Source organism: Phyllostomus discolor, chromosome 1 (genome assembly GCF_004126475.2).
Source record: "Phyllostomus discolor isolate MPI-MPIP mPhyDis1 chromosome 1, mPhyDis1.pri.v3, whole genome shotgun sequence".
Classification (NCBI taxonomy): Eukaryota; Metazoa; Chordata; class Mammalia; order Chiroptera; family Phyllostomidae; genus Phyllostomus; species Phyllostomus discolor.
Window position 1 is genome coordinate 24,416,104 of NC_040903.2, and position 25,230 is coordinate 24,441,333.

General features: G+C 36.1%; 1 protein-coding gene and 1 non-coding gene across 9 annotated transcripts in view; one reads left to right on the top strand and one right to left on the bottom strand.

The window, feature by feature from the left end:
• N4BP2 (NEDD4 binding protein 2) overlaps positions 1–25,230 on the top strand; it is a 98,326-nt gene that overhangs the window by 12,972 nt on the left and 60,124 nt on the right. For 3 of the 8 annotated variants that reach the window (XM_036019928.1, XM_036019957.1, XM_036019937.1), the window contains exons 3-4: positions 17,910–18,243; positions 22,240–23,365. In XM_036019928.1, the coding sequence (XP_035875821.1) occupies positions 18,024–18,243; positions 22,240–23,365 (1,346 nt within the window). In that variant the 5' untranslated portion in view covers positions 17,910–18,023. Of the gene's footprint in view, positions 1–3,779; positions 3,870–16,227; positions 16,311–17,909; positions 18,244–20,494; positions 20,588–22,239; positions 23,366–25,230 lie in introns of those variants that run through there. The other 5 variants (XM_036019942.1, XM_028506573.2, XM_036019964.1 and 2 more) reach the window with 5 other exon arrangements.
• On the bottom strand, positions 3,120–3,226 carry LOC114493539. Its single transcript, XR_003684176.1, has one exon. It is a non-coding gene; the product is annotated as a U6 spliceosomal RNA (small nuclear RNA).

The following is a 25,230-nucleotide window of genomic DNA, read 5'->3' on the forward strand; positions in this document are numbered from 1 at the left end:
AAAAGTAAATTGATAGTGAGAAATGAGATATTTTTGTTTTTATCCTACTCGAGTATATGCACTTGTATTATAAATGTGTATATTTTAGACTTTGATAAATTTTATTTATCAAAATTTGAAATTTGCTCTTTGGAAAAGAATAAAAGAAGACATTATCTTTAGTACATATTTTCTAGAAAAAGGATCTTTTTCTATGTAACCACAAAACAATTACTGTTCCTATTAAAATGAACAATTATCTAATATATAATAATCATACCATATTTTCATGCATGCACTTGTTCCAAAAGTATCTTTTACTGATGTTCTTTAAAAATACCAAATTCCAGTGGATTGAGCCCCAGCCTGCGAACCAAAGGGTCGCCGGTTCGATTCCCAGTCAGGGGACATGCCTGGGTTGTGGGCCAGGTCTCCAGTGGGGTCCACGTGACAGGCAACCACACATTGATGTTTCTCTCTGTCTCTTTCTCCCTTCGTTCCCCTCTTCCTAAATAAATAAATAAATAAATAAATAAGATATTTAAATAAATAAGTAAATACCAGTACCAAATTCTGGGAGTTCCGGCCAAGATGGTGGCTTAGGCAGAAACACTTTGCTTCCGTGCACAGCCAAAAGAATGATAACAACCAATTTAAAAACAAAGAACAACCAGAACTTCCGGAAAATCAAACTGCATGGAAGTCCAGCAACCAAGGAGTTAAAGAAACATTCACCCAGACTGGTAGGAGGGGCCAGAGACCCAGAGACAGGAAGCTGACGTGCATAGGATGGCAACAAGGCAAGGCAGTGGACTGCGCAGGCAATCCCACTTTCACGTACAGATAAACCAGGAGGAACAACTGAGTGAGACAACCCAGGATTTCAGCAAGGGAAACTGAAGACTCAAAACCTCTGTCTGTAAAAAATCTGTGGGGGTTGCAGCGGGGGAGACTGTCAGTCTCACATGAGAGTCTGTTGGAAAGGCCCACAGGATCCTAAAACGTATACAGACTTACCCACCTGTGAATCAAAATCTGAAAGGGCACAATCCACTTAAAAGCAGCAAGAGAAAAGGAGACAGTTACCTACAAAGGACTTTCTATAAGAGTATCAGAAACCTTACAGGCAAGAAGGGGCTGGAAGGAAGGATTCAAAGTCATGAAAGGCAAGAACCTACATCCAAGATTACTCTGTCCAGTGAAGTTATCATTTAGAATGGGAGGGCAGATAAAGTGCTTCCCAGATAAGGTCAAGTTAAAGGAGTTCATCATCTCCAAGCCCTTATATGAAATGTTGAGGGGACTTATCTAAGAAAAAGAAGATCAAAAGTTTGAACAGTAAAATGACAACAATATCACAATGATAAACAAATGAACCGAAAAAGCAAAAAAGCAAACTAAGCAAACAACGAGAACAAGAACAGAATCACAGAAATGGAGATCATGGGGAGGGGGTTGGGGGAAATGGGGTAACAGGTACAGGGAAGAAGAATCATAAATGGTAGATACAATATAGACACGGGGAGATTAAGAATAGTACAGGAAATGGAGAAGCCAAAGAACTTATATGTACAACTCATGGATATGAACTAAGGGGGGAGGAGGAGGATGCTGGAGGGTGGCGTGGTGCAGGGAGAAGGGAGATAAAGGGGAGAAAAAAAATTAGGATAACCATAATAGCATAATCAATAAAATATACTTAAAAATACCAAATTCCAGTGAAGAGCACCCATTGCATTTGGTTGTTAGCTCTCATCTATGTAAATATAGAAATGTGCATCTTATACCCTCCCTGCCCTCCCCCATGATAATAGTTCTGTTGAGAATCTTTTGTTAGTCCTGTTGACAATGTTTGATATTTGGTATTGCTGATCATTTCCTCATGGTGTAGTGCAACTTCTTTTTCTACCCTTTATATTGCCGGTAAACTGGGAGTTAGAGCTGAAAGTGTTTCAGATTCAAGTTAAACATTTTGGGAAGAGCACTTCATTTAGTAATGCTGTGTATTCATGTTGTTTCACATTAAGAGGCATGTAATATTTAGTTGCCAACACCATTTTGACAGTGTTGGATTACCAGGCTAAGGCGGTGACAACCAGATCATTTTATAATAAATTATGTCTGTCTTTTTTGCATTTTTTCTTTTGTTTTCTTTTAATCGTTGTTCAAGTACAGTTTTCTCCCTTTTACTCCCAATCCAGCCCACCCACCCAACCCTCCCCACTTCCCTCCCATTACCGCCCCCCCCAGTTTTTGTCCCTGTGTCCTTTAAATTTGTTCCTGTAAATCCTTCCCATTCTCCCCTGAAATTCCCTCTTCTCTCCCCTCTGGTCACTGTCAGCCTGTCCTCTATTTCAGTGTCTTTGGTTATATTTTGCTTGTTTCTTTGTTTTGTTGTTTAGGTTCCTGTTAAAGGTGAAATAATATGGTATTTGTCTTTCACTGTCTGGCTTATTTCACTTAGCATAATGCTTTCCAGCTCCATCCAAGCTGTTGCAAAGGGCAGGAGCTCCTTCTTTCTTTCTGCTGCATAGAATTCCATTGTGTAAATGTACCACAGTTTTTTGATCATTTACTGATAGGCATCTAGGTTGCTTCCAGCACCTAGCTATTGTAAATTGTGCTGCTATGAACATTGGGGTGCAAAGGTTCTTTTTTATTGGTGTTTTAGTGTTCTTAGGATAGAGTCCCAGCAGTGGAATTGCTGGGTCAAAAGGCAGATCCATTTTTAGTTTCTGAGGAAGTGCCATACAGCTTTCCATAGAGGTTGTACCAGTCTGCAGTCCCACCAACAGTGCACTAGGGTCCCCTTTTCTCCACAACCTCTCCAACACTTGTTTGTTGCTTTGTTTATGATGGCCATTCTGACCGGTGTGAAGTGGTATCTCATTGTGGTTTTAATTTGCATCTCTCTGATAGCTAGCAATATTGAACATCGTTTTATGTGTCTTTGGATCCTCTGTGTGTCCTCCTTGGAGAAGTGTCTGTTCAAGTCCTTTGCCCGTTTTTTAATTGGGTTGCTTGTCTTCTTAGAGTGGAGTTGTGTAAGTTCTTTATATATTTTGGAGATTAAACCCTTGTCTGAGGTATCATTGGCAAATATGTTTTCCCACACAGTTGGTTCTCTTTTTATTTTGATAAAAAATATGGAACGCTTCACGAATTTGCGTGTCATCCTTGCACAGGGGCCATGCTAATCTTCTCTGTGTCATTCCAATTTTAGTATATGTGCTGCCGAAGTGAGCACTCTTTTTTGCATTTAACAAGTAATATGTGGCATGGTACTTTGGCAACAGGTTAAGCTCTTAATCCACCTTTCACTTACTGACTGACTCTGACTTTTTTTTTCTTATCTAATAACTTTAGACTGACTTCATTGATAACTATTGATTTTTGGTTAGCTCTTTAGTTATGAGTTATAAAATTGTAGTTAGTTTTGGATTCTGTTGTTTCTTTTACATTCCTTTTACATTGTCTGCTTCTATATAGAGGTTTCCCTCATTAACTAGGGCTGTTTCGCTTACCTTGAAATAATGTTTTACTTAAAAGGCAGAATTAATTTTTAGTTTCCCCCCTTTATATTGTATAATCATTTCCAGAGTATAATAGGCACTTCCAGTGATGGCATGTGAGGTTGACCTTATTTCTTTTTCTTTACTTTTTTGCTTTCTCTTTAGAATATCATATATATTTATATAATAAATATTGTATGTTTTTGAAGTTTGATTTTATTTAAGATAGCTTGATATAAACTTGCTTTTATTGTATATATTATACATAATTTTTATATATTTTTATAGTAACATTATTTTGGATAATAGGAAGAGCTGTAGAGTTTGCAGCTATCAGCTGTGACCTTAATGAGTGCATTGATAGCATCCAAAGAGACAGTAAATATTATTCAAGTCATAGAATATGAATATTTTTCACATAAGTTTTCAAATGAACAGATTTGGTTACTAGAATTTCTCAAAGAGTTTGTGATTACATAAAATACGTTGACCCAAAAAGCCTAAAGACACTATATTGTGGCCCTGGTTTTCCTATGTATATTTTAGTTTCTCTGGTACTAAAATGCCCCTCTTACTCCTTCATATTTTACATGTTGTTAACCATCCACAAATAATATTTATGCACCCATTTTTGTCTATGGGATTCAGGCTAAGTGCTAGATTGGAGTATGTGATAATTCATGTCCTCAAAGAACATTACTAATTTGGGAAATATATTCATATAGATGAAAACTGGTCAGTGAAACCAACGCTGAGGCTCTAAAATAGCTAAGCAAGGCTAATATACTGACAGGAAGTAACGAAGGATTATAGAAAATGTTGAATAACAGAGAAATACACCTTCCTACCATTCTTTGGCCAAAGACTGTGTATTGTTCAGCAACTGAGTTTTCCTTGTCTCAGAGATCTTTCTAGTTTTTATGCACATCTGGTTTCTACATTCTACCTTAAACTTTTTAGCAGCTACAAGTATTCCAGAGGGTGATTTTGCCATAATTTATTTAATCATGCTCTTTCAATATAAAGATATTTTCAATGATCTATTATAATAGTTCTTATGACAGATAGGTACATTTAAGATTATTGGTTACCTTAATTTGATTACGTTTTCTATAAATGCTGTCTTGTTTTAGTGATATACTCTTTCTGCTTTGATAAAATTTAGTATCTACCTTACCCTTATCACAGTACACTTAAGATCATCTTCTAGGTAACTTAATCTCCAGTAAAGATTGATTTTATTGGTTCTTGGTAGCATTTGTGTCTGAGGAAGATGTTTTTTGATCTTCTTTGGGATCATTCCATGTTTGGGTCCTATAGCTTTCCTATATATTCCTTAGAGAGATGTCTTTGTTTTTGTTCCTTTTCTGATAGTTATAAAGAGCTAAAATATTATTATGTTTTATTGATAGTATCATTTTTCTTAGGCTTGTTCTTCCTAGATGGTTGATATTGAATATTAAATAAATCCTTCTTGGTCATTATAGAAATTTATTTTCTAGATATTTTTTTCATAAAGGTAAGTTGTTTAAAATTACCACTCTTTATATACATATAGCAGATTTATTCATAAAATGATATGGGAATTCCAAGATAGAAGAGTTAAACATGAATTTTACTTAAGTGAATAAATGGGATTGAAAAAAACTAGATATATAAAGTAAAATCGGTAATTGGAAGGTAATGTTAGCTATGTACTCATGTGTTTTTATGCATAAGAGTTTCTCTAGTATAGTAAATATTGTTTGGAACTCAAACTACCTAACTATATGTAGGTAGTTTCTATTGTATCTACCTACATTCTATTGTATAGTAGATACAATAGAATGTATTGTATTGTAATGGTAGTTTCTACTGTATCTACCTGTATTCTATTGTATAGTAGATACAATAGAAACCAGGTGGGAGAGATGCACAGTTTGCAAGCTGAAGGAGGAATCTATTCCTCCAAGAAGTCCAGGATTCAGCTTCAATTGAAAATAGTGATTGGTTTTTCCCTGATTATGAAAGAACATACTTAGTATAGATCGTTTTGAAAATATGAAAGTAGTATATAAATAACAGTGTTAAAAATAGTTAATTTTAGTCCCATTATCCAGAGGTTTTCTTTCCAGTCTAATATTATAGGCTAATCCCATTTGGGTGTCTGTATAAATTACATACAGTTTTGTGTCTTTCTTTTCTAGCACCTTTTAAAAAACTCCAATTAAATATTATCTAAAATAATAGTCTTTAGTAGCTGTATAAAATTTTATCTTATGAATCTAAAAGGATAATGTAGTTAGTGCAATTTAAAGAACCTGCGTTTGGATCCAGTTTTGCTAACTAAGAGCCCTAAGCCTGATGTTTACTTTTTTCTAGTTCTTAGTTTTCTTTTTTGTAAAATAGGCATAGTATTACATTTTAAGAATTAAGTAAAATCATGGTCTTTGTATTCTAGATGGCACATATTAAGTATTTAATAAATTATACTGAACTAGCACCAGAAATTGTTTTATTCCTTTCTCATCAATTACTTAGTTTTTCAGTTTTTATTTTTATTTGTAAAAAATTACTGTATTTTGAACATCTTTATGTAAATATTTATATAAATTTATGGGTTTTTTTGATGAATTCTTAGAGGTGGAATTATTGGGTCAAAAAAATGTAAGTAATTTAATTTTCTTGATAACATAGCACCTGTTTGCTTTCCAGGAAAGTTTATACTCATTACAATGTACAACAAGACTTCCTATTTCACTCTTGCCTAGCCAACACCGGGTTATTATTATTTATTTATTTTTGTTTAATAAGCAACATAATATGCTCTTAATTTTATTTATTAAAAGGGTAGACTTTTTAATGTTTGTTAAGTGTTTGTTTCTTAGAATTCTGTGCCTAATGCTTTCCTGTTCTTCTTGGTTCTTTTTATGTATGTTAGTCCTTCATTCATCCTGCAGAAATTTCATGAATGCTTACTACGTGCTAGACATTCTTTTAATATTGGATTTAGTTTTATGATAGCAATGCAGGAGTGAACATAAATGACAGAAACATTTGCCCTCAAGGAGCTTGCTTTTTAGTGTTTAGTGTTTTGTTTAATAGACATTAAATAAAATAAACATTTAAATTGTAAAGTGATGATTGCTTTGGAAGAAAAAATAATGAAGGGGAGATGGAGAGAATGTGTGTGCATGCAATTTTACATAGGGTGGTTAGGGAAAACCTCCCTCCAGGTGCCTGAATAAAGTCGTGTAAGGAGTGAGTGAGTTAGGTAGATACCTGAAGGAAGTGTATTTCAGGCAGAGAATCATGCAAAATGGCAGTGAAGCAGGACGATGCTGGGTGAGTATAAGAAAGCAAGAAGGAGAATTGCAAGACATTTGAGAGAGTTTTTAGTGTTTCGGATCTTAACCAGGCCTTTTTAAGAAGGTAAACTTTTTGCTCTGTGTGGTATGCAGTGTGATGATAGGTTTTAAAAGAAAGAAGTGATCTAATCGGATTTATCATCTGATGATTCAGCTCAGTCCCCATCAACATTCCATCTGGCTTCTTTACAGAAATTGACAAGCTGATTTTAAATTTCATGTGGAAAATGCAGGGAGCCCAGAATAGTCAAACTGGTCTTGGAAATGAAGAACAAGTTGGAAAACTCATATTTCTTCATTTTAAAACTTAGTACAAAGCTACAGTAATCAAGACAATGTAATATTGATATAAGAGTAGATATATAGACCAATGAATTTCATCCAGATTGTTTTACCTATCAGTAAATAGTATGGTCCTTTTTATTGCTAACTAGTGTTCATGGAATGGAAGTACTAGAGTTTGTTTAACCATTCACCCATTGAAGGGCATTTGAATTGTTTTCTAGCTTTTAGTTATAATGAATAAAGCTGCAATATGCATTTGTGTATAGGTTTTGGGGTAAATGTAATTTTTTATTTCTTAGAGATAAATGCCCTGAAGTGCAGTTGCTGAGTTGTGTGGTAATTACCTGTTAAGTTTTTTAAAGAACTTAAAACTTAACTGTTTTCTAGAGTGGTTGTATTATTTTATGTTCCCATCATCCTTGTATGAGCCATCCATTTTCTCTGTCTCCTTGCCAGTATTTGGTGTTGTCACTTTAAAAAAAAATAAATTTTAAAACTTTATTTATTTTTAGATAGAGGGGAAGGGAGGAAGAGAGGGAGAGAAACATCGATGTGAGAGCAAAATATCGATTGTTGCCTCTCACATGCACCCTGAACAGGGACCAAACCTGCCAGGCATGTGTCCTGACTGGGAATTGAAGCAGCAACTTCTTGCCTTGCAGGATGATGCTCAATCAACTGAGCTACACCAGTCAGGGCTGTCACTGTTTTTTGTGTTAGCCAATTTGATAGATGTGTGAGTAATATCTCATTGTAATTTTTGTTTACATTTACTTTATGTGCCTATTTGCCATCTGTATATCCTTTTGGTGTAATGTTCTTGACTATTTTCTGCCCTCTTTCTAATGAATTTTTTTATTGCTGAGTTTTTTTTAAGATTTTATTTTTATTTATTTTTATAAAGAGGGGAAGGGAGGGAAATAGAGATGGAGAGAAACATCAGTGTGCGAGAGAAACATCAGTGGGTTGCCTCTCACACAGCCCCAACCCAGGACCTGGCCTGCAACCCAGGCATGAGTCCTGACTGTGAATCGAACCAGCGACTTCTGGGTTGCAGAACAACACCCAGCCCGTTGAGCCACACCAGTTAGGGATTATTGTTGAGTTTTGATAAGTTGTGTTTATATTTTAGATATTAGTCCATTGGATACATATTTTCTCCTAGTCTGTAGCTTGTTTTTTAACCTCTTTATAAGGGCCTTCATAAAGTTTTTAATTTTGATGAATACAGTTTATTAGTTTTTTCTTTTATGATCATACTTTTGATGTTTTGACCTTGATTCAGATCCTGAAAAATTTTTCCTGATTTTTTTCCCCTAAAAGTTTTATAGCTTTATTAAGTCTACATCTCATTTTGAGTTAAAGTGTGAAATTTAGGTCAAGTTTAACTCATTTTCATCATGGATGTCCACTTGCTTCAGTACCATTTGTTTTTTCAGGCTGTCTTTCTTCCATTGGATTGATTTATACCTATGTCAGAAGTCAGTTGGACATATTTATGTCAGTCTATTTCTGGGTTCTTGCTTCTGTTTCCAAATGTATAATCTGTTATCAGATCTGTGTTTGTTTCTCCACTGATAACCACATAGTCTTGATTGCATGGCTATATAACAAGTCTTGAAATTGAGTTGACTGATTCCTCCCATTTACTTTGTTTCAAAATTGTTTTAGTTCCTTTGTCTTTCTTTTTAGTGCTGAAAGGTCTTTCTTTTTAGTGATTATTTTAGAATAATCTTGTCCATAGCCACGAAAATCTTGCTGGGATTTTGGTATAATGGTGTTAAACTGGTAGGTATATCGATGAGGGGAGAATCGACATTTTTGCGACATTGAGTCTTCCAGCCTGTGAACATGCTGTCTTTCCACTTGTTTAGATCTTTGATTTTTCATTGTGTTGTAGTTTTCAGCATATAAGCCCTATATGTGTGTTGTTATATTTGTACTTAAATATTATATCTTTTGATTGTGAATATTATTGTGTTTCTTATTACAGTGTCCACATGTTCATTGATAGACTATATAAATAGGGTAGCTTTTGTATGTTTTTCTTGTACAGGTGTATGTTGTTTTACCAGTGCTTTTCGGATGCTGTGTTTGTAATGAATTGAAGGTTTGTGGCAACCCTACACTGAGCAAGTCTATCAGCACCATTTTTCCAGTGGTACTTGCTCACTTCCTGTCTCTGTGTCACATTTTGGTAATTCTTGCAATATTTTAAACTTTTTCATTATTATAATTGTTATGGTAACGTGTGATCAGTGATCTTTGATGTTGGTAACTGTTTTGGAGTACACAAGTCATGCTGATACAAAACAGCAAACTGCTGCACCAGCTGGCTGTTCCCTTGTCTCTCTCCCTCACCTGGGGCTTCCCTGAGGCAACAATACTGAAATTAGGCCAGTAAGTAACCTTACAGTGGACCCCTAAGTGTTCAGGTACAAGGAAGAGTTTCAGAAAGTCTCTCACTTTAAAGCTAGAAATGATTAAGCTAAGTAGGAAGGCTGGTTGAAAAGATAAGATAAGCTGAAAGCTAGGCCTCTTTTGTCAAACAAGTTGTGAATACAAAGGGAAAGTTCTTAAAGGAAATTATAAGTACTACCCCAGTGTACATGAATGAAAAGAAAGCAAAACAGCTTTATTGCTGATAAGGAAAAAGTTTTAGTGGTGTGGATAGAACCAGTTATATTCCTTTTTGCCAAAGCCTGATACAGAAGAGGGCTCTAACACTCTTCAACTCTTTGGAGGCTGAAAGAGGGGAGGAAGCTGCAGAAGAAAAGTTCTTTTTAAAAAAATATATTTTATTGATTATGCTATTACAGTTGTCCCATTTCTCCCCCTTCACTCCCCTCCACCCTGCACACCCTCTCTCACCCACATTCCCCCCCTTTAGTTCATGTCCATCTGTCATACTTATAAATTCTTTGGCTTCTACATTTCCCATACTGTTCTTACCCTCCCCCTGTCTATTTTCTACCTACCACCTGTGCTACTTATTCTCTGTGCCTTTTCCTCCTCTCTCCTCCTCCCACTCCCCTCTTGATAACCCTCCACGTAATCTCCAATTCTGTGGTTCTGTTCCTGTTCTAGTTGTTTGCTAAGTTTCTTTTTGCTTTTGTTTTAGGTGTGGTTGTTAATAGTTGTGAGTTTGCTGTCATTTTACTATTCATATTTTTTATCTTCTTTTTCTCAGATAAGTCCCTTTAACATTTTATATAATAAGGGCTTGGTGATGAACTCCTTTAACTTGACCTTATCTGAGAAGCATTTTATCTGCCCTTCCATTCTAAAGGAAAGCTTTGCTGGATAGAGCAATCTTGGATGTAGGTCCTTGCCTTCATGACTTGGAATACTTCTTTCTAGCCCCTTCTTGCCTATAAGATCTCTTTTGAGAAATCAGCTAACAGTCTTATGGGAACTCCTTTGTAGATAACTATCTCCTTATCTCTTGCTGCTTCTAGGATTCTCTCATTTTAATCTTGGGTGATGTTATTATGATGTGCCTTGGTGTGTTCCTCTTTGGGTCCAACTTTGGGACTCTCTGAGCTTCTTGGACTTCCTGGAAGTCTATTTTCTTTGCCAGAATGGGGAAGTTCTCCTTTATTATTTGTTCAAATAACTTTCCCACTTGTTGCTTTTCCTCTTTTCCTCCTGGCACCCCTATAATTGGGATGTTGGAATGTTTAAAGATGTCCTGGAGGTTCCTAAACCTCTCCTCATTTTTTTGAATTCTTGTTTCTTCATTCTTTTCTGGTTGGATGTTTCTTCCTTTTGGTCCACACCGCCGATTTGAGTCGCAGTTTCCTTCCCATCACTATTGATTCCCTGTACATTTCCCTTTATTTCACTTAGCATAGCCTTCAGTTTTTCATCTAATTTGCGGCCAAATTCAACCAGTTCTGTGAGCATCCTGATTACCAGTGCTTTGAACTGTACATCTGGTAGGTTGGCTGTTTCTTCATCATTTAGTTGTATTTGTTCTGGAGCTTTGATCTGTTCTTTCATTTGGACCTTTTTTTTTCTTGATGCACCTGTTACGTAGTGAGGGGCAGAGCCTTAGGTATTCACCTGGGTTGGGTAACCCACGTCACTGGGTTGTGACACTGTATGTGGGGGAGGGGTCTGAGAGGGAACAATAGTGCTTGCTCTGCTCTCTGCCGGATTTCAGTCACTACCCCTGCTTCCCCCAAGCAAACTGAGCCCTTCTGGTGCTGATTCTCGTGTGGGTGGGTTCGTGTACATTCCAGGACCCTGTGGGTCTCTCCAACAAACTGTCCTGTGAGGCTGGGAGTTTCTCTCACTGCTGTTTCAACCACAGGTGTTTTCAGTCAGTGTTTTGAGGCTTTATTTCTCTATGCAGGGACCCTGGGTTGTGCAGTCTGTTCCACTGCCCAGTTTCACCTGGTTTATTTGCTTGCGAATGTGGGACCGCCCCATCCCACAATCAGCCGCCCTCACTGGGTCCACCAGCTGCCGCCTTGCCGTGAGTCTTCTCTGCCCCAGCTGTCTGACTCTGCCCCTCCTGCTGTTCTGGATGAATGTTTCTTCTTTAAGTCCTTGGTTGTTGGACTTCCATATAGTTCAATTTTTCTGTCAGTTCTGGTTGTTTTTTGTTTTTAAATTGTTGTTGTCCTTCTTTTGGTTGTGCGAGGAGAGGCACAGTGTGCCTACCTATGCCTCCATCTTGGCTGGAAGTCCAGAAGAAAAGTTTGAAGTTAGCAGAGGTTGGTTCATGAGGTTTATAGAAAGAAACTGTCTTTATAACATAAAAGGGCAAGGTGAAACAGCAAATGCTGATGTAGAAGCTGCAGCAGGTTATCCAGAAGGTCTGGCTAAGATAATTAATGAAGGTGGCTACAGTAAACAACATTTTCACTGTAGATGAAATAGCCTTATATTGGAAGAAGATGCATCCATCTTCTGCATAGGGGACTTTCACAGGAGAAAATGGAAGTCAGTGCCTGGCTTCAAAGCCTCAGAGGACAGGCTGACTCTCTTGTTAGGGACTAATGCTGCTGGGACTTTAAGTTGAAACCAGTGCTCATCTATAATTTTGAAAATTCCAGGGCCCTTGAGAATTACAATAAATTTTTTCTGCCTGTGCTTTATAAATGGAGCAACAAAGCCTTGATTACTACATATCTGTTTATAATGTTGTTTACTGAATATTTTAAGCCCACTGTAGAGACCTAAAGTTTTCTTCTAAAGTTTTTGCATGGACAATGCACCTGCTCACTGAAGAGCTCTGATGGAGATGTACAACAAGGTTAATGTTTTATGCCTGCTAATACAACATTCATTCTGCAGCCCGTGGATCAAGGAGTAATTTTGACTTTTAAGTCTTACTATTTAAGAAATACATTTTGTAAGCCTGTAGCTGCTGTGGATAGTGATTCCTCAGATCTAGGTGGAGTAAATTGAAAACCTGGAAAGGATTCACCATTTTAGATTCCATTAAGAACATTTGTGATTCATGGTAAGAGGTCAAAACATAAACGTTAATAGGAGTTTAGAAGAAGTTTATTTTAATCTCATGGATGACTTTGAGAGGTTCAAGACTTTAGTGGAGGAACTAACCACAGATATTGGTGGATATAGCAAGAGGACTAGAGTTAGAAGTGGAGCCTGAAGATTTGACTGGATTGCTGCAATCTTACTGTAAAACTCTAATAGATGAGGAGTTGCTTCTTATGGATAAGGAAAGAAAGTGGTTTCTTGAGATGGAATCTACTCCTGGGGAAGATGCTGTGAAGATTATTGAAATGACAACAAAGGAGTTAGAATAATACATAAACTTAGTTGATAAAGTAGCAGCTGGGTTTGAGAGGATTGACTTCCAATTCTAAAAGTCCTACTGTGTGGGTAAAATGCTATCAAACAGTACCACATGCTACAGAGAAATCATTCCTGAAAGGAAGAGTCAACTGATGTGGCAGAGTTCATTGTTATTTTATTTTAGGACATTGACACAGTCACTCCTGCCTTTAGCAACCACCACCCTGATCAGTCAGCCATCAACATCAAGGGAGGACCCTCCACTAGCAAAAAGATTATGACTTTCTAAAGACTCAAATAATGGTTAGCAATTTTTAGCAGTAAAATATCTTTTAAATATATTTTATTGATTATGCTATTACAGTTGTCCCATTTTCCCCCTTCATTCCCCTCCACCCTGCACACCCCCTCCCACCCACATTCCCCGCCTTTAGTTCATGTCCATGTGTCATAAGTTCTTTAGCTTCTACATTTCCCATACTATTCTTAACCTCCCCCGTCTATTTTGCAATAAAATATTTTTAAGTTAAAATATGTACACTGTTTTTCTAAACATAATGCTATTGCATACTTAATGGACTATAGTATAGTGTAAATGTAACTTTTATATGCACTGGAAAACCTAAAGATGTGTGACTTGCTTTATTGCGATATTCCCTCTATTGCAGTGTACTGGAAATGAACCTGCAATATCTCCAAGGTATGCCTGTATTCCGCACTTTGCTGAAACTATTTATTTGTTGGAGACTTTGTAGATTTTTGGGGATTTTTGTACATAGACAACTATGTCATCTGCAAGTAGGGACACTTCTATTTCTTCCTTTCTGGTCTTTTATTTCCGGTTCTCACGTCACAGGCTACAACTTTCAGCATTATGTTGAATAACAGCGGCTAGAGTGGACATCTTACCTTATTCTCAATTTTAGAATGAAAGCATTTAGTATTTCACCATTAAATATAATGTTAACTGTAGGCTTTTTATAAATGTTTTTAATCAAGTTGAGGAAGTTCTCCACTATTCCTATTTTTCTGGTAGTTTTTGTCAAGAATGGATGTTAATGATCCATTAACCCTGACCATTTCCATCCCGGAAATGATTTTGTCATTTTTTTTTCTTCTTTGACATGGTTGTGATTTTTTTTTCTATAGCCTATTGGTATGGTGGGTTAATTGATTTTTGAAAATACTGAACCAGTTTTGCATCCCTGGAATAAACCCCAATAAATCCCTGGAAAAAATTCTTTATTATATATTGCTGATTCATATTTGATAATATTTTGTTAAGGATTTTTACATCTGTATTCATAAGGGATATTAGTTTGTAGGCTTTTTAAAAAAGATTTTATTTATTTATTTTAAAGATTTTATTTATTTATCTTTAGATAGAGGGGAAGGGAGGGAGAAGTAGAGAAACATCAGTGTATAGTTGCCTCTTGTGCACCCTGCACTGGGGAACCTGGCCCACAACCCTGGCATGTGCTCTGAGTGGGAATTGAACAAGCAACCCTATGGTTCTCAGGCCAGTGCTCAATCCACTGAACCACACCAGCCGGGGCTAAAACAAGATTTTATATATTTACTTTTAGAGAGAGGAGAAGGGAGAGAGAGAGAGGGAGAGAAACATCAATGTATGGTTGCCTCTCCCATGCTCCCTACTGTGGACCTGTCTCACAACCCAGGCATGTGCCCTGACTGGGAATCAAACCAGGACCTTTTGATTCACAGGCCAGCACTCAATCCACTGAGTCATATCAGCCAGGGATGTAAGTTTTTTTACTGGCTTTGTCTGATTTTGGTATCAGGATAATATGACTTCATAACATAAACTGGGAAGTGTTCCCCATTTCTATTTTTGGAAGACATTGTATAGAGGTAAAGGTAATTTTCCCTAAAAATCTTTGGTAGAATTCTCCATGGAAGCCATTTGGGCCTGGAATATCTATTTTGTGAGTTTTTAAATTATGAATCAAATTTCATTAAAGGCCGTAGGCTGGGTAAGTTTTGGTAGTTTTTGGTTTTTGAGAAATAAGTCCATTTCATATATGTTGTCAAATTTTTGTGTGTAGGTTGTTCATAGGATTTCCTTATTAGTTTTATGTTTTATTCAGCTTCTTTAAAGGATTCCCTTATTAGTCCTTAGATGTCTACATAGTCTGTAGTAATATCCTCTGTTTAATTTCTTATATTAATAATTTGTGTTGCCTCTTTTTTGTCTGTCAGTTTTGCTTAGAGACTCTCATCAGTTTTACTCACCAAAGAACCACCAGTTTGTTTCATTGATCTTCTTTCTGTTTTCAGTTTCATTTATTTCTGCTCTTAAATTTATTATTGCCTTCCTTTTATTGGCTTTGGGTTTATTTGCTCTTTTTCTAGGTTCTTGGGGTGGGGCTTACATTATTGATTTGAGACTTCTCTTTTAAATTTTAGAAAATATTTTTTTAGAGAGAAGGGAAGGGAGGGAGAACTATAGGGAGAGAAATGTGGATGTGAAAGAGAAACATTGATCAGTTGCCTCTCCTTGTGCTACCCTAACTGGGACTGAAACCACAACCCAGGCATGTGGCTGGGAATCAAACTGGATGACACCCAAACAACTGAGTCACACTTGTCTGGGCAAGAGAGACTTCTCTCTTCTGGTGTATGCATTTAGTGCTATAAATTTTTGTCGTTTCTGCTTTAGCTGTTTTCTACTGATTTTGATATGGCGTATTATTATTTTTGTTTTTTTCAATGTATTTTTAAATTTTCCTTGAGACTTCCTTTTTGACCCATGGATTATTTAGTATATTGCTTAGGTTCCAAGTGTTTGGAGATTTCCTTGTTATCTGTTACTGATTTCTAGTTTGATTTCACTGTGGTCAGAGAACATACTTTGTATGATTTCAGTTCTTTTAAATTTGTTGAGGTTTGTTTTATAGCCTAAGATACGGTCTGCCTTGTTTTATGTTCTGTGAACACTTAAAGAAGAATGCATATTCTGCAATTATTCAGTGGTGTGTTCTATAAACGTTGATTAGATCTTTTAATGGTGTTATCAATTCTGTATCCTTGCAGATCTGTCTAGTTAATCTATAAATTGTTGAGAAAGGGGTAGTAGAGTCTCTGAATTAGAATTGTGGATTTGTCTATTTCATTTCTGTCAGTTTCTGTTTGATTTCTTTAGTGGCTCTGTTGTTTGATCCTACACATTTAGATAAATGTGTCTTGCTATATCTTTCTGGTGGACTGATCCTTTGTGATTATATAATGCACTTCTCTGGTAATTTTCTTTGCTCTAAATTCTATTTTATCTGGTATTATTGTTTGTAAAAATGTGATTTAAGTTTAAATAGGCACATGTGGCTGGTGGCTTCCATAATAACAGTGCAGTTCTGGAAGATGGAGAGAACTATGACACAATAAATTTAATTAAAAGGTAAAATTTATTGTATGTTAGAAAGTGTTAAGGGCAGTGGGTGGTTAGTAGGGAAAGGAGAATGGGGCAGAGGGAGTGGGGGATATGATTGTAAATTGGGTAATCAAGGAAGAAGTTATTGAATGAGACACTTGAACAAAGATTTGAAGGAGAAAGCAATGCATATACCTTGAGGAAGAGTATCAAAGGCCAACAGGGAGGTGGGCCATGGTTAAGAATGTTAGTTTTTACTTTGAGTGACATGGAGAACCTCTTGAGGATTTATAGGAGACCCTGATTCATTCTGACTTATGTTGAATGAAGATCATTCTGGCTGGTAAGTTGAAAATAAACTGTAGGGGTTAAGGGTTGGAATTAGACCATTTAGGAGGTAAGAATACAGGTGATAGTAGCCAATCAAATGGTTAGAGCAGATTTTGGGGATAATATCAAATATTTAGTTGTGGGTATGTTAAGTTAAAAATGTTTATTAGGCAGAGAAAGCAAGTGGACTGCCTCCTGTTGTAGAGCTTATACTTTACTGGAATATGACTAGTAAATACAATAAATAAGTAAAACAAAGTAATGTACCATGTTAGAAGATAATTAAGTGTTATGTAGAAAATTCAAGTAAGGGAAGAAGGTTAGAGTGGTGTTAGGGGACCGACTTCTAAGAGGGTAATATTTGAGTAATGATAGGAAGGCGGTGAGAAATAATACCTGGGAGAATAGTAATTCAGGTAAAGGGAACCGAGGTGTGAAGGTTCTCAGGTGGGAGTCTGGCTAATGTGTTTTAGGAAGAGCAAGGAGGTACAGTGTATCTGGAATGACATGAGCAATGAAAAAAGGATGGGGATGACATCATTGAAGTAACAAGTATGTGGGTTATTATACCCTTTTAAGGACTCTGGCTTCTACCCTGAGTGAGATAGGGAGCTTAGTGGATAGTTTAACAGAGGAGAGGCAAGATCTGACCTATAGTTTAACTAAGTCACTCTGATTGATTTGCTAAATAGACTGAAGGGGCAAGAGTAGAAGCAGGAAGATTGGTTAGGAGACTGTTAATAGTAATCCAGGCAAGAAGCTGTGGTAGCACTGAGGATGGTGAGGAATGATCATATTCTGGATACGTTTTACTGGTTGTGCTGACAAAAATGGCTTACTGATTGGATGTGGGATGAGAAGAGTCCAGAATTATTCCATTATTTTTGACCTGAGCAGTTGGACAGATAGAGTTGCACTGAGATAGGAAAGACTGAGAGGAGCAGGTTGGAAAGAAATGATCAGGAGCTCAGTTTTGGACATGCTGAGTTTGTGATGCCTATTAGACACCCAGTGTGGGTGTTCAGTACTGTCTTACAGTTTTTCTTCACAGAAATCATGATATTACAACAGTGTACTCACTGCTCTGAAAATGCTACATTTGTTAAGATCTTACTATTTAACATGTTTGATCCTGGCAAAACTTGAATATTTTGGAGAGGGAGAAATTGTTTGACTGCTTTTTGGCTTTGCTGCCAGAGTTGATGGTACTTCCTTACAGTTAAATAATGATATTCCAATTTTAGAAATGAAAAGTAACTATATAGTCTCAGTGTTTCTACTTGCTTTCTATTTTAGGTCCTATTACTGCTGGATTGTGCAAGATATTTAACCCTGTTTTCTTTGAGGTATGACTTAAATATTAAACGCCTTACATATTAAAAGGGAAACATTTTAGTTTTGGAAGTCAGAATGCCAAGGAGAAGGAAAAATCTTGGGGGAAGTCCTTTTCGGAAGACTGCAAACTTTAAGGAAGTTGTATCCAGTGTTGCTAGTCATGAGGAGCCAACTACTCTTCCTTCCATGTGGGAAACAAAAGATAAGGAAGAACTCTTCATCAATGTCTCAGAGATGTTTTCTGATCTGGATCCTGATGTAGTGTATTTGATGCTTTCTGAATGTGATTTCAAAGGTGAGAAAAAGTTTAGTTTGAACCCTTTGTATCTTATAAGACTTCATGTACTATACCATGACTAGAAGTATTACAGAGAAATGACTGCCTTATTTCTATTTTGTTCATCACTTACTGAGCATCTGCTGTGGGAAAGGTTCTAAGTTGGGTATTATGAGGGATATGAAGAAGAACAAAGTGTAGTTTCTGCTTTCAAGAAATGTACAGTTCTTGATGTAAGGCATATATATAATTATCATATTTTATTTTTTTCCTCCTTGCTAGACCAGGTTGGCACTATTGATGTTTTAAACTAAATCATTCTTTCCTGAGAGTGGCTCTCTTGTGTACCGTAGGATATTCAGTAGCATCCCTGGCGTGTACCCACTGGATGCCAGTAGCACATCCCCCAATCCCTAGTAGTGACGATTAAAAATGTCTCCATATATTGTCATTGTTCCTTGGGGGTCAAAGTCATCCCCAGCTGAGAACAACTGTCCTAGAATGTAAGCTCCATAAAGACAGATTTTAAAAACTATTTTGTTTCTGTTTATTTTTTTACTGATATATCCCCAGCCACTAATACAGCAAATGACTCTTAGTAGGACTTCAGTAACTGTTTATTCAGTGAAAAGGTAATTATAATTGTGGGAAGGAGAGCTGACAAGTGTTGAGGCTAGTAGAGTAGTATGGTTTCAAAACATTGGCTTTGGAGTCAAGAAACCTGGGTTGGATTTCCAGCTCTGCAGCTTAACCTCTTTGGGTCTCGGTTTTCTTATCTGCTAATGAGAAAAATAATAGTACATACCTCATATTACTTATTTGGTGAGGATCAAGGGGTGTGTGTGTGTGCTGGTAAAGCCTTCAACATAGTGAGTTATTAATGACTTGTAATAAATTATTTAGAAGTATGTTTGCTTCAGAAGGGACACTATCAAAGTTAACTGGATGAGTAAATTAAATGTTGATGCTTAGTATTGCTATTGACTATGATTACTATAAGATATAATTAGTCTAGGTTTGGAATGTCTTGGTAATGCATGATGAATTTCCATTTTTATTTACTCCATGGTCTGCGATATGAGCATATCTATCCTGTTATTATATAATGTAGAAAAACCAATTTTCAGCAGTCCACATGATACTCAGAAATAATGGTGTGTAGAATTTTATAAGTGTGGCTTTCATATATATTTCCTAATTTTGATGTCTTAAAATTTATCTGTTGCATATAAACTAACATAGCAATGATGAATTAGAGGAAAAATATTACCCCCAATCCTAACAAAAATAATTTTTTCTAGGATCTTCCTTACACCTTGCTCATAAATACCGATAATTTTGAGTAGTTTGAGTAGTAGCATTGATGAAATTGCATATTCAGCTTTTTTTTCTCCAACTTAATTGTCCCCTTTATTAAAGGGATATTCAAGATGTTTGTGAAATCTGATTCATCAAACGAGTAGAGCTCTAAATGGGTCCTCGTCATATTCAGCTTTTTAAACTTAAGCATTTTTTCACTGTTGCTGGAATCTTTAAATTTATTTCTGTTAGTTTTCCACTGAGTTATTGTGTTCTAAGTTATTTGATTATATCTAAGTTTTTCATGAATAATTAATATTTCAGAGAATATCTTGGAACAAATAGTTTTTCTTTCTTTTGGCCTTTTTTTCTTAGTCCTCAAGTTTTTTTTCTCAGGTTGTGGGTCAGAGCAGTTTTCAGCTCTTGGAAACACTGCAAAACTGCCCTCCAAGGAGGTATACCAGCCCTGAATAAATATAGTGGTTTCACCATAGCCTTTTCAGAATTGTGTAGTGGTGTTTTAAGATTTTAATAGGAATAAAATTACTTTTAAGTTGTGTTTCTTTATTTTTTTGTTTTTTTAGTTTTTTAAATAAAGAGGAATGTTTAACATTTTGTGTATAAATTCTTGTGTGAATTGTTTATGTGTTTTTGTTGTTCGTTTATCATTTTAATATTTTTCAACAGTCTGTGTTAAGGACTTTTCATCGTGTGATCTATGTCTTGACCTTTTATTTTAATTTAATACTGCTTTTTCTTTTATAGACATTAATTTTTTGGGTTCATCTTTTCTTTTGTGGTTTTTCAATCATGTATATTTTCTTTCATAGAAATACCTGTTGTATTTTCTTTCTTTCTTTTTTTCCTGTGTTTAGGGCTTCTAGCTTTTGTAGTAGTATTGCTATAATCTCCTAACTGATCTCTCTGTCAGGCTTCTCCCCTCCAATGCATCTTTGTTTTTCTTCTTAAGGGAACATTAATTGGGTGCTTACTAGGTGCCAGTCCTTGTGCACAGCAATTTTTCATGGATTATCTCATTTAATCCTCACAGCCACCCTATGAGGTAGGTACTTTTATTATCCCCATATTGCAAATGAGAAAATCAGGCTTAGGAAAGTTAAACAACATGTTCAAAATGTCATAGCCAGCAAGTAGGGATTTAAATGCTAGTGTTCTGACTCCATATGAGAGCTGTTAACCTGCCTGCTGTGTTATTTCCATATTTATTTTCCCTAAAAGAACAAGACAGAACACAAACATAAAACAAAAAAGCCACAAATTTCAAATGCTTCACAATTCTAATGGCTCCCTGTTTGTGTTGTAATGGGAAGAGCTCAGCATTGGAGTCAGACTTACCAATCATGGGTCTGTCACTTACTATCTGTGTGACTTGGGCCAAGTTAATGTACTTCTTGAACTTGATTTTCTTTATCTATTTATTGGGAATTCTATACCTCATAGTATTTTTTGAGGATTCAGTGAGGTGGTACATATAATACTTTCAGCCCAAATGCTATGACAGGTAGTTTCCCTTCAAGTGCCCTTAGAAAAAAAATAGGTATTTCTTACCGTGACATACAGGACACCTTCAGGTTTCCCCTGATTTCCCTTTTCCAGTTTTATCTCCTTCTCTCATCCATTCTACTATTGTGTGTCCCCAGCTTCTTTTAATGCCTTAAACATGCTTTGTGTTTTCAGGACTGGCTTTGCCTTTCCCTTCCGTGTGTGACAAGTTTCCTTTTACTCCTCAAGTCCTGGTTTCCATATCACCCTATGTGAAATCTTTCCTTACTTTCCTATAAGGCTGCTATGGCATTTGTATATTAAAAGTATGCATTATTTAATCTGTAATGTAATTGTCTACTAATGTAATTATCTTTAATTGCCTCCATTACCCTGCAGAAAATCCTTAAAACAGTTTTTTTATTTTTAAAAGTAAATTTTTAGTTACAGTTGACATACAATATTATATTAGTTTCAGGTATACAATGTAGTGATTAGACATTTACATACATTATGAAGTGGTTACCCTGATAAATCTGTACTCATCTGGCACCATATACTGTTATTATAATATTATTGACTACTCCCTACAAGTGTACTTTATATTTCTGTGACCATCTTTATCACTGGCAGTTTTTATTTATTAATCTGCACAATATCTTTATGTATAGTAGTAAAACAGTGTCTTACCCATCTTTGTACAAAGTGTATCTGATACGCAGGTACATGCTCTTACATATTGTATTTTACTAAGTGAAATTCATAGCATGGACCACATCATCAAATCAGATTTACTAGAAGAGAAATATAAATACTTATTATTTAAAGGACATGTAGTACGTAAGTATTCATCTAAATCAACTGGTTTTAGGATCTTTAGAAATAACCTTAGGGTATATAATTACAGATTTTTTACATTTACTCAATAAATTCATCAGAGACTGTCTACTTGATGGCAGTTTTTATTAACCTAATTTGATACTATTTGTAAGTAACAACATTGCATGTCTCTATCTTTCAGACATTTCACTAATACAGACTAATATATTAGTAAAGTATTAATTTTAAAGTTTGAATATTTATGAATTTCTCTAAATTCTATTCAATACAGAATTCCGTATAATTATATGTATATTTTAATTAAATTATATTTTACTATTTTCAATACATATAGATATATATTTTATTGCTATTATTCTTATTGTTGTACAGTTGACATTGTCATGGATAGTTTATTAGAATTATCTGCCAATGATACCAAGATAAAAGGATCATCTTCAAAAAGCATCATTGCTTCTGAGAACCAAGTAAGTGCAGCAGGATGTGAAATAATGGAAAAGTGTCCTGAAGAAGAGAGTGAAGATTCAAAAGTGAATTCACACTTGGACCTGAGCCTAACTGAAGACTTGGATTCTTTAATACAGAATGCTTTTGAGAACTTGAACTCTTCTCCTGATGACAAAGTATACTCATTTTTGCCTTTGCGAGATGTTAATAGTTTTAGTGACCTGAGTGCATTTATAAATTCAGATTCAAGTGGTATGACTCCCATTCTTTCTACAGAACATAGGGATTCAAACAGTGAAAATTTAGAGAATTCTGTTTTAAGTTCAAACCCCTTAAGTTCATGGTCAGTTTCAAATGAGCCCAAAAATTATATAAAGGATAACATATTGGAAGATTCTCTTCCCAGTAGTTCTTCAAATGTAGCAAATGACACTGTGGTGGGTTGTAGTTATCTCGATCAAAGAGAGAAAGAGCTCTTCGAATCTGAGTGTGTTGAAACTCAGTTCTCTCAAGCCCCTGTAGATCTGGATGCCAATGAACCTCAGGCTTCTTTAACCCATAGTGGACAAAATCCAGGGCTTGGTTTACTAGGTACAGGTGGGGATCAGAAATCTACTTCTGTCCCTGATGTGTTTGTACCTTCTGAAGAATTCAGTTTCAAGCCCCACAAGCATCGTGAATTGCCACCAAAGGGGAAGGATTACAAGTACTGCCCAGTACTTACCCCTGTGCCTGTACTGATGCCTCCTCCACCTCCACCAATGTGGAATCCACTGATGCCTGCTTTTGACCTCTTTCAAGGAAACCGTGGCTTTGTAGCTCCTGTTGTCACCACAGCTACACCCTGGAGACCCGTCAGTTACACATTTCCTTCCCCAGTCATTTCTTACCCTTTCCCAGCAAACGTATGGAGAAGCAAAGAAGGAACAAGTGCTTATCAAGTACAAGAAACTCCAGCATCTCAGGTTATCATAAAGAAGACATCTTATGTCGGACTAATTCTCGTTCTTCTCAGAGGGCTTCCAGGATCAGGAAAATCTTTTTTGGCAAGGTATGAGGTTTAATTGAATTTTTAAAAGTATAGTTCATGAGCCTGAACATTTATAAAATAGGATATGAATATGTGCTTTTGCTTAATAGAGATGTTTAGTAACCCCCTAAAATGTTTTTCTCCTACTGTTTTTTTTTCTGACTTTGTGGCTAATTGCACTGTTTTCACCAGAAATTTTTATTGATTTTTTTCATCTTATATTATTATTTTAACAGGTGGAATAAAAGAAAAAAATTAAAGATGATTCCAAGATTGTGAGTTTGTGAAATCAATAGAAATAGCTTTATGTGAAAGAAAACTAATTTGAGTGGGAGAAAGATGAGTTCCTCTTTGATTAGAGTTAAATAGCCATAATAGATTTTGAATTGAAGAAAGTCTTAGGTACAAGAATTTTACTGGTAATTGGAAATTTGGGATTGTGGCATGTTAAGTAATGCTTTTAGAAATGTGTGCTTTGAAGGAAGAGAGCACAGGATGAGTCACTGGTAGTCAGAGAACTTGTAAAACGTGGTGCCCTCCATTATTTTATATTCATCTGTGGCCCTTTTGTAGTGAAGGGAGGTTGTGGGTGCCTTGGTTGGAGAGAACTGGAGTCAGGGTTTGTAGGCAGCTTTGTTGTGTTTTCACTGGTACTAGTTAAAGAGCATTGTTTTCAAAGCATCTCCCCCTTAGCCTTTAATTTCCTGAAGATTTTAATATCTAATATATTTTATTTGCCAGTTCTTTCGTTTTCTTTCACATTTTAACTCATTGCTCTCAGCTCTTCTTAGCTGGGTCTTTTTTGTTTGGTCATGGCTGTATCTGGTCTTAGTGAATGTGCATATATGCTTGGGAATGTCCTTGATAAGCGCATTTTCAGTTGATTTGTGATATGCTTTCCTCGTTTAGATTTATCTCCCAGTAAATTTCCACATGTTCTACTCATACACTTATGAGTATATGCTTCTATAGACATATTATAGGCTTTTCTCATTGATTTAATGACAACAATAATAAAGCATTTAAACTCAATATTACGGATATTGAAATCAGTCATGATACTACATTTTGTGAAAGATGGGAATGAAAGATGTTACCTTTTGGAATGAAAGGTAATAGAACTGTGGTACAGTTTAGATTTCAGGGCCCTTAGGGCAAGAGGCAGCTACAGTTTGAAAATGGGAAGAGAAAGAAGTGTTTTTTTTGACCTTGGTCTGGTAGCTCAGTTGGTTAGATACACGAAGGTTGCAGTTCAGTCCTTGATCAGGACACATACAAGAATCAACCAATGAATGCATAAATATGTGGAACAACAAAATGATGTTTCTCTCTCTCTTCACCCCTTTCCTCCCTTCCCCTCTGTCTAAAATCAACAACAAGAAAGAATCACTTTTCACAAAGTAGGAACTTACTAGTATGTATGTATGTATTTATTTATTTATTTATTATGATTTTATTTATTTTTAGAGAGAAGGTAAGGGAGGGAGAAAGGGACAGAAACATCAATGTGTGGTTGCCTCTCACGTGCCCTCTTACTGGGGACCTGGCCTGCAACCCAGGCATGTGCCCTAATTGGGAATCGAACCAGCGACCCTTTAGTTTGCAGGCCTGGGCTCAGTCCACTGAGCAACATCAGCTAGTGCTAATACTTTCTTGAATGAATAGAGAGTAGTAACTGGTAAGTGTAGAGACATATACGCCAAGTTTTTTCAGAGAAAATAGTGCACAATGTTAAACTAGTGCAAGCCCAAGGAAAATAGGGCTGAAAAAGGCTTTTGGACTTACTGGAAAGGAGGTCATAAATGGCTGTCTTAAAAACAATTTTGTTTCACTGTGAAGGTTGGGGGGGGAGGGTAAAGGGAGCATTGATAATAGAGCAATTAAGG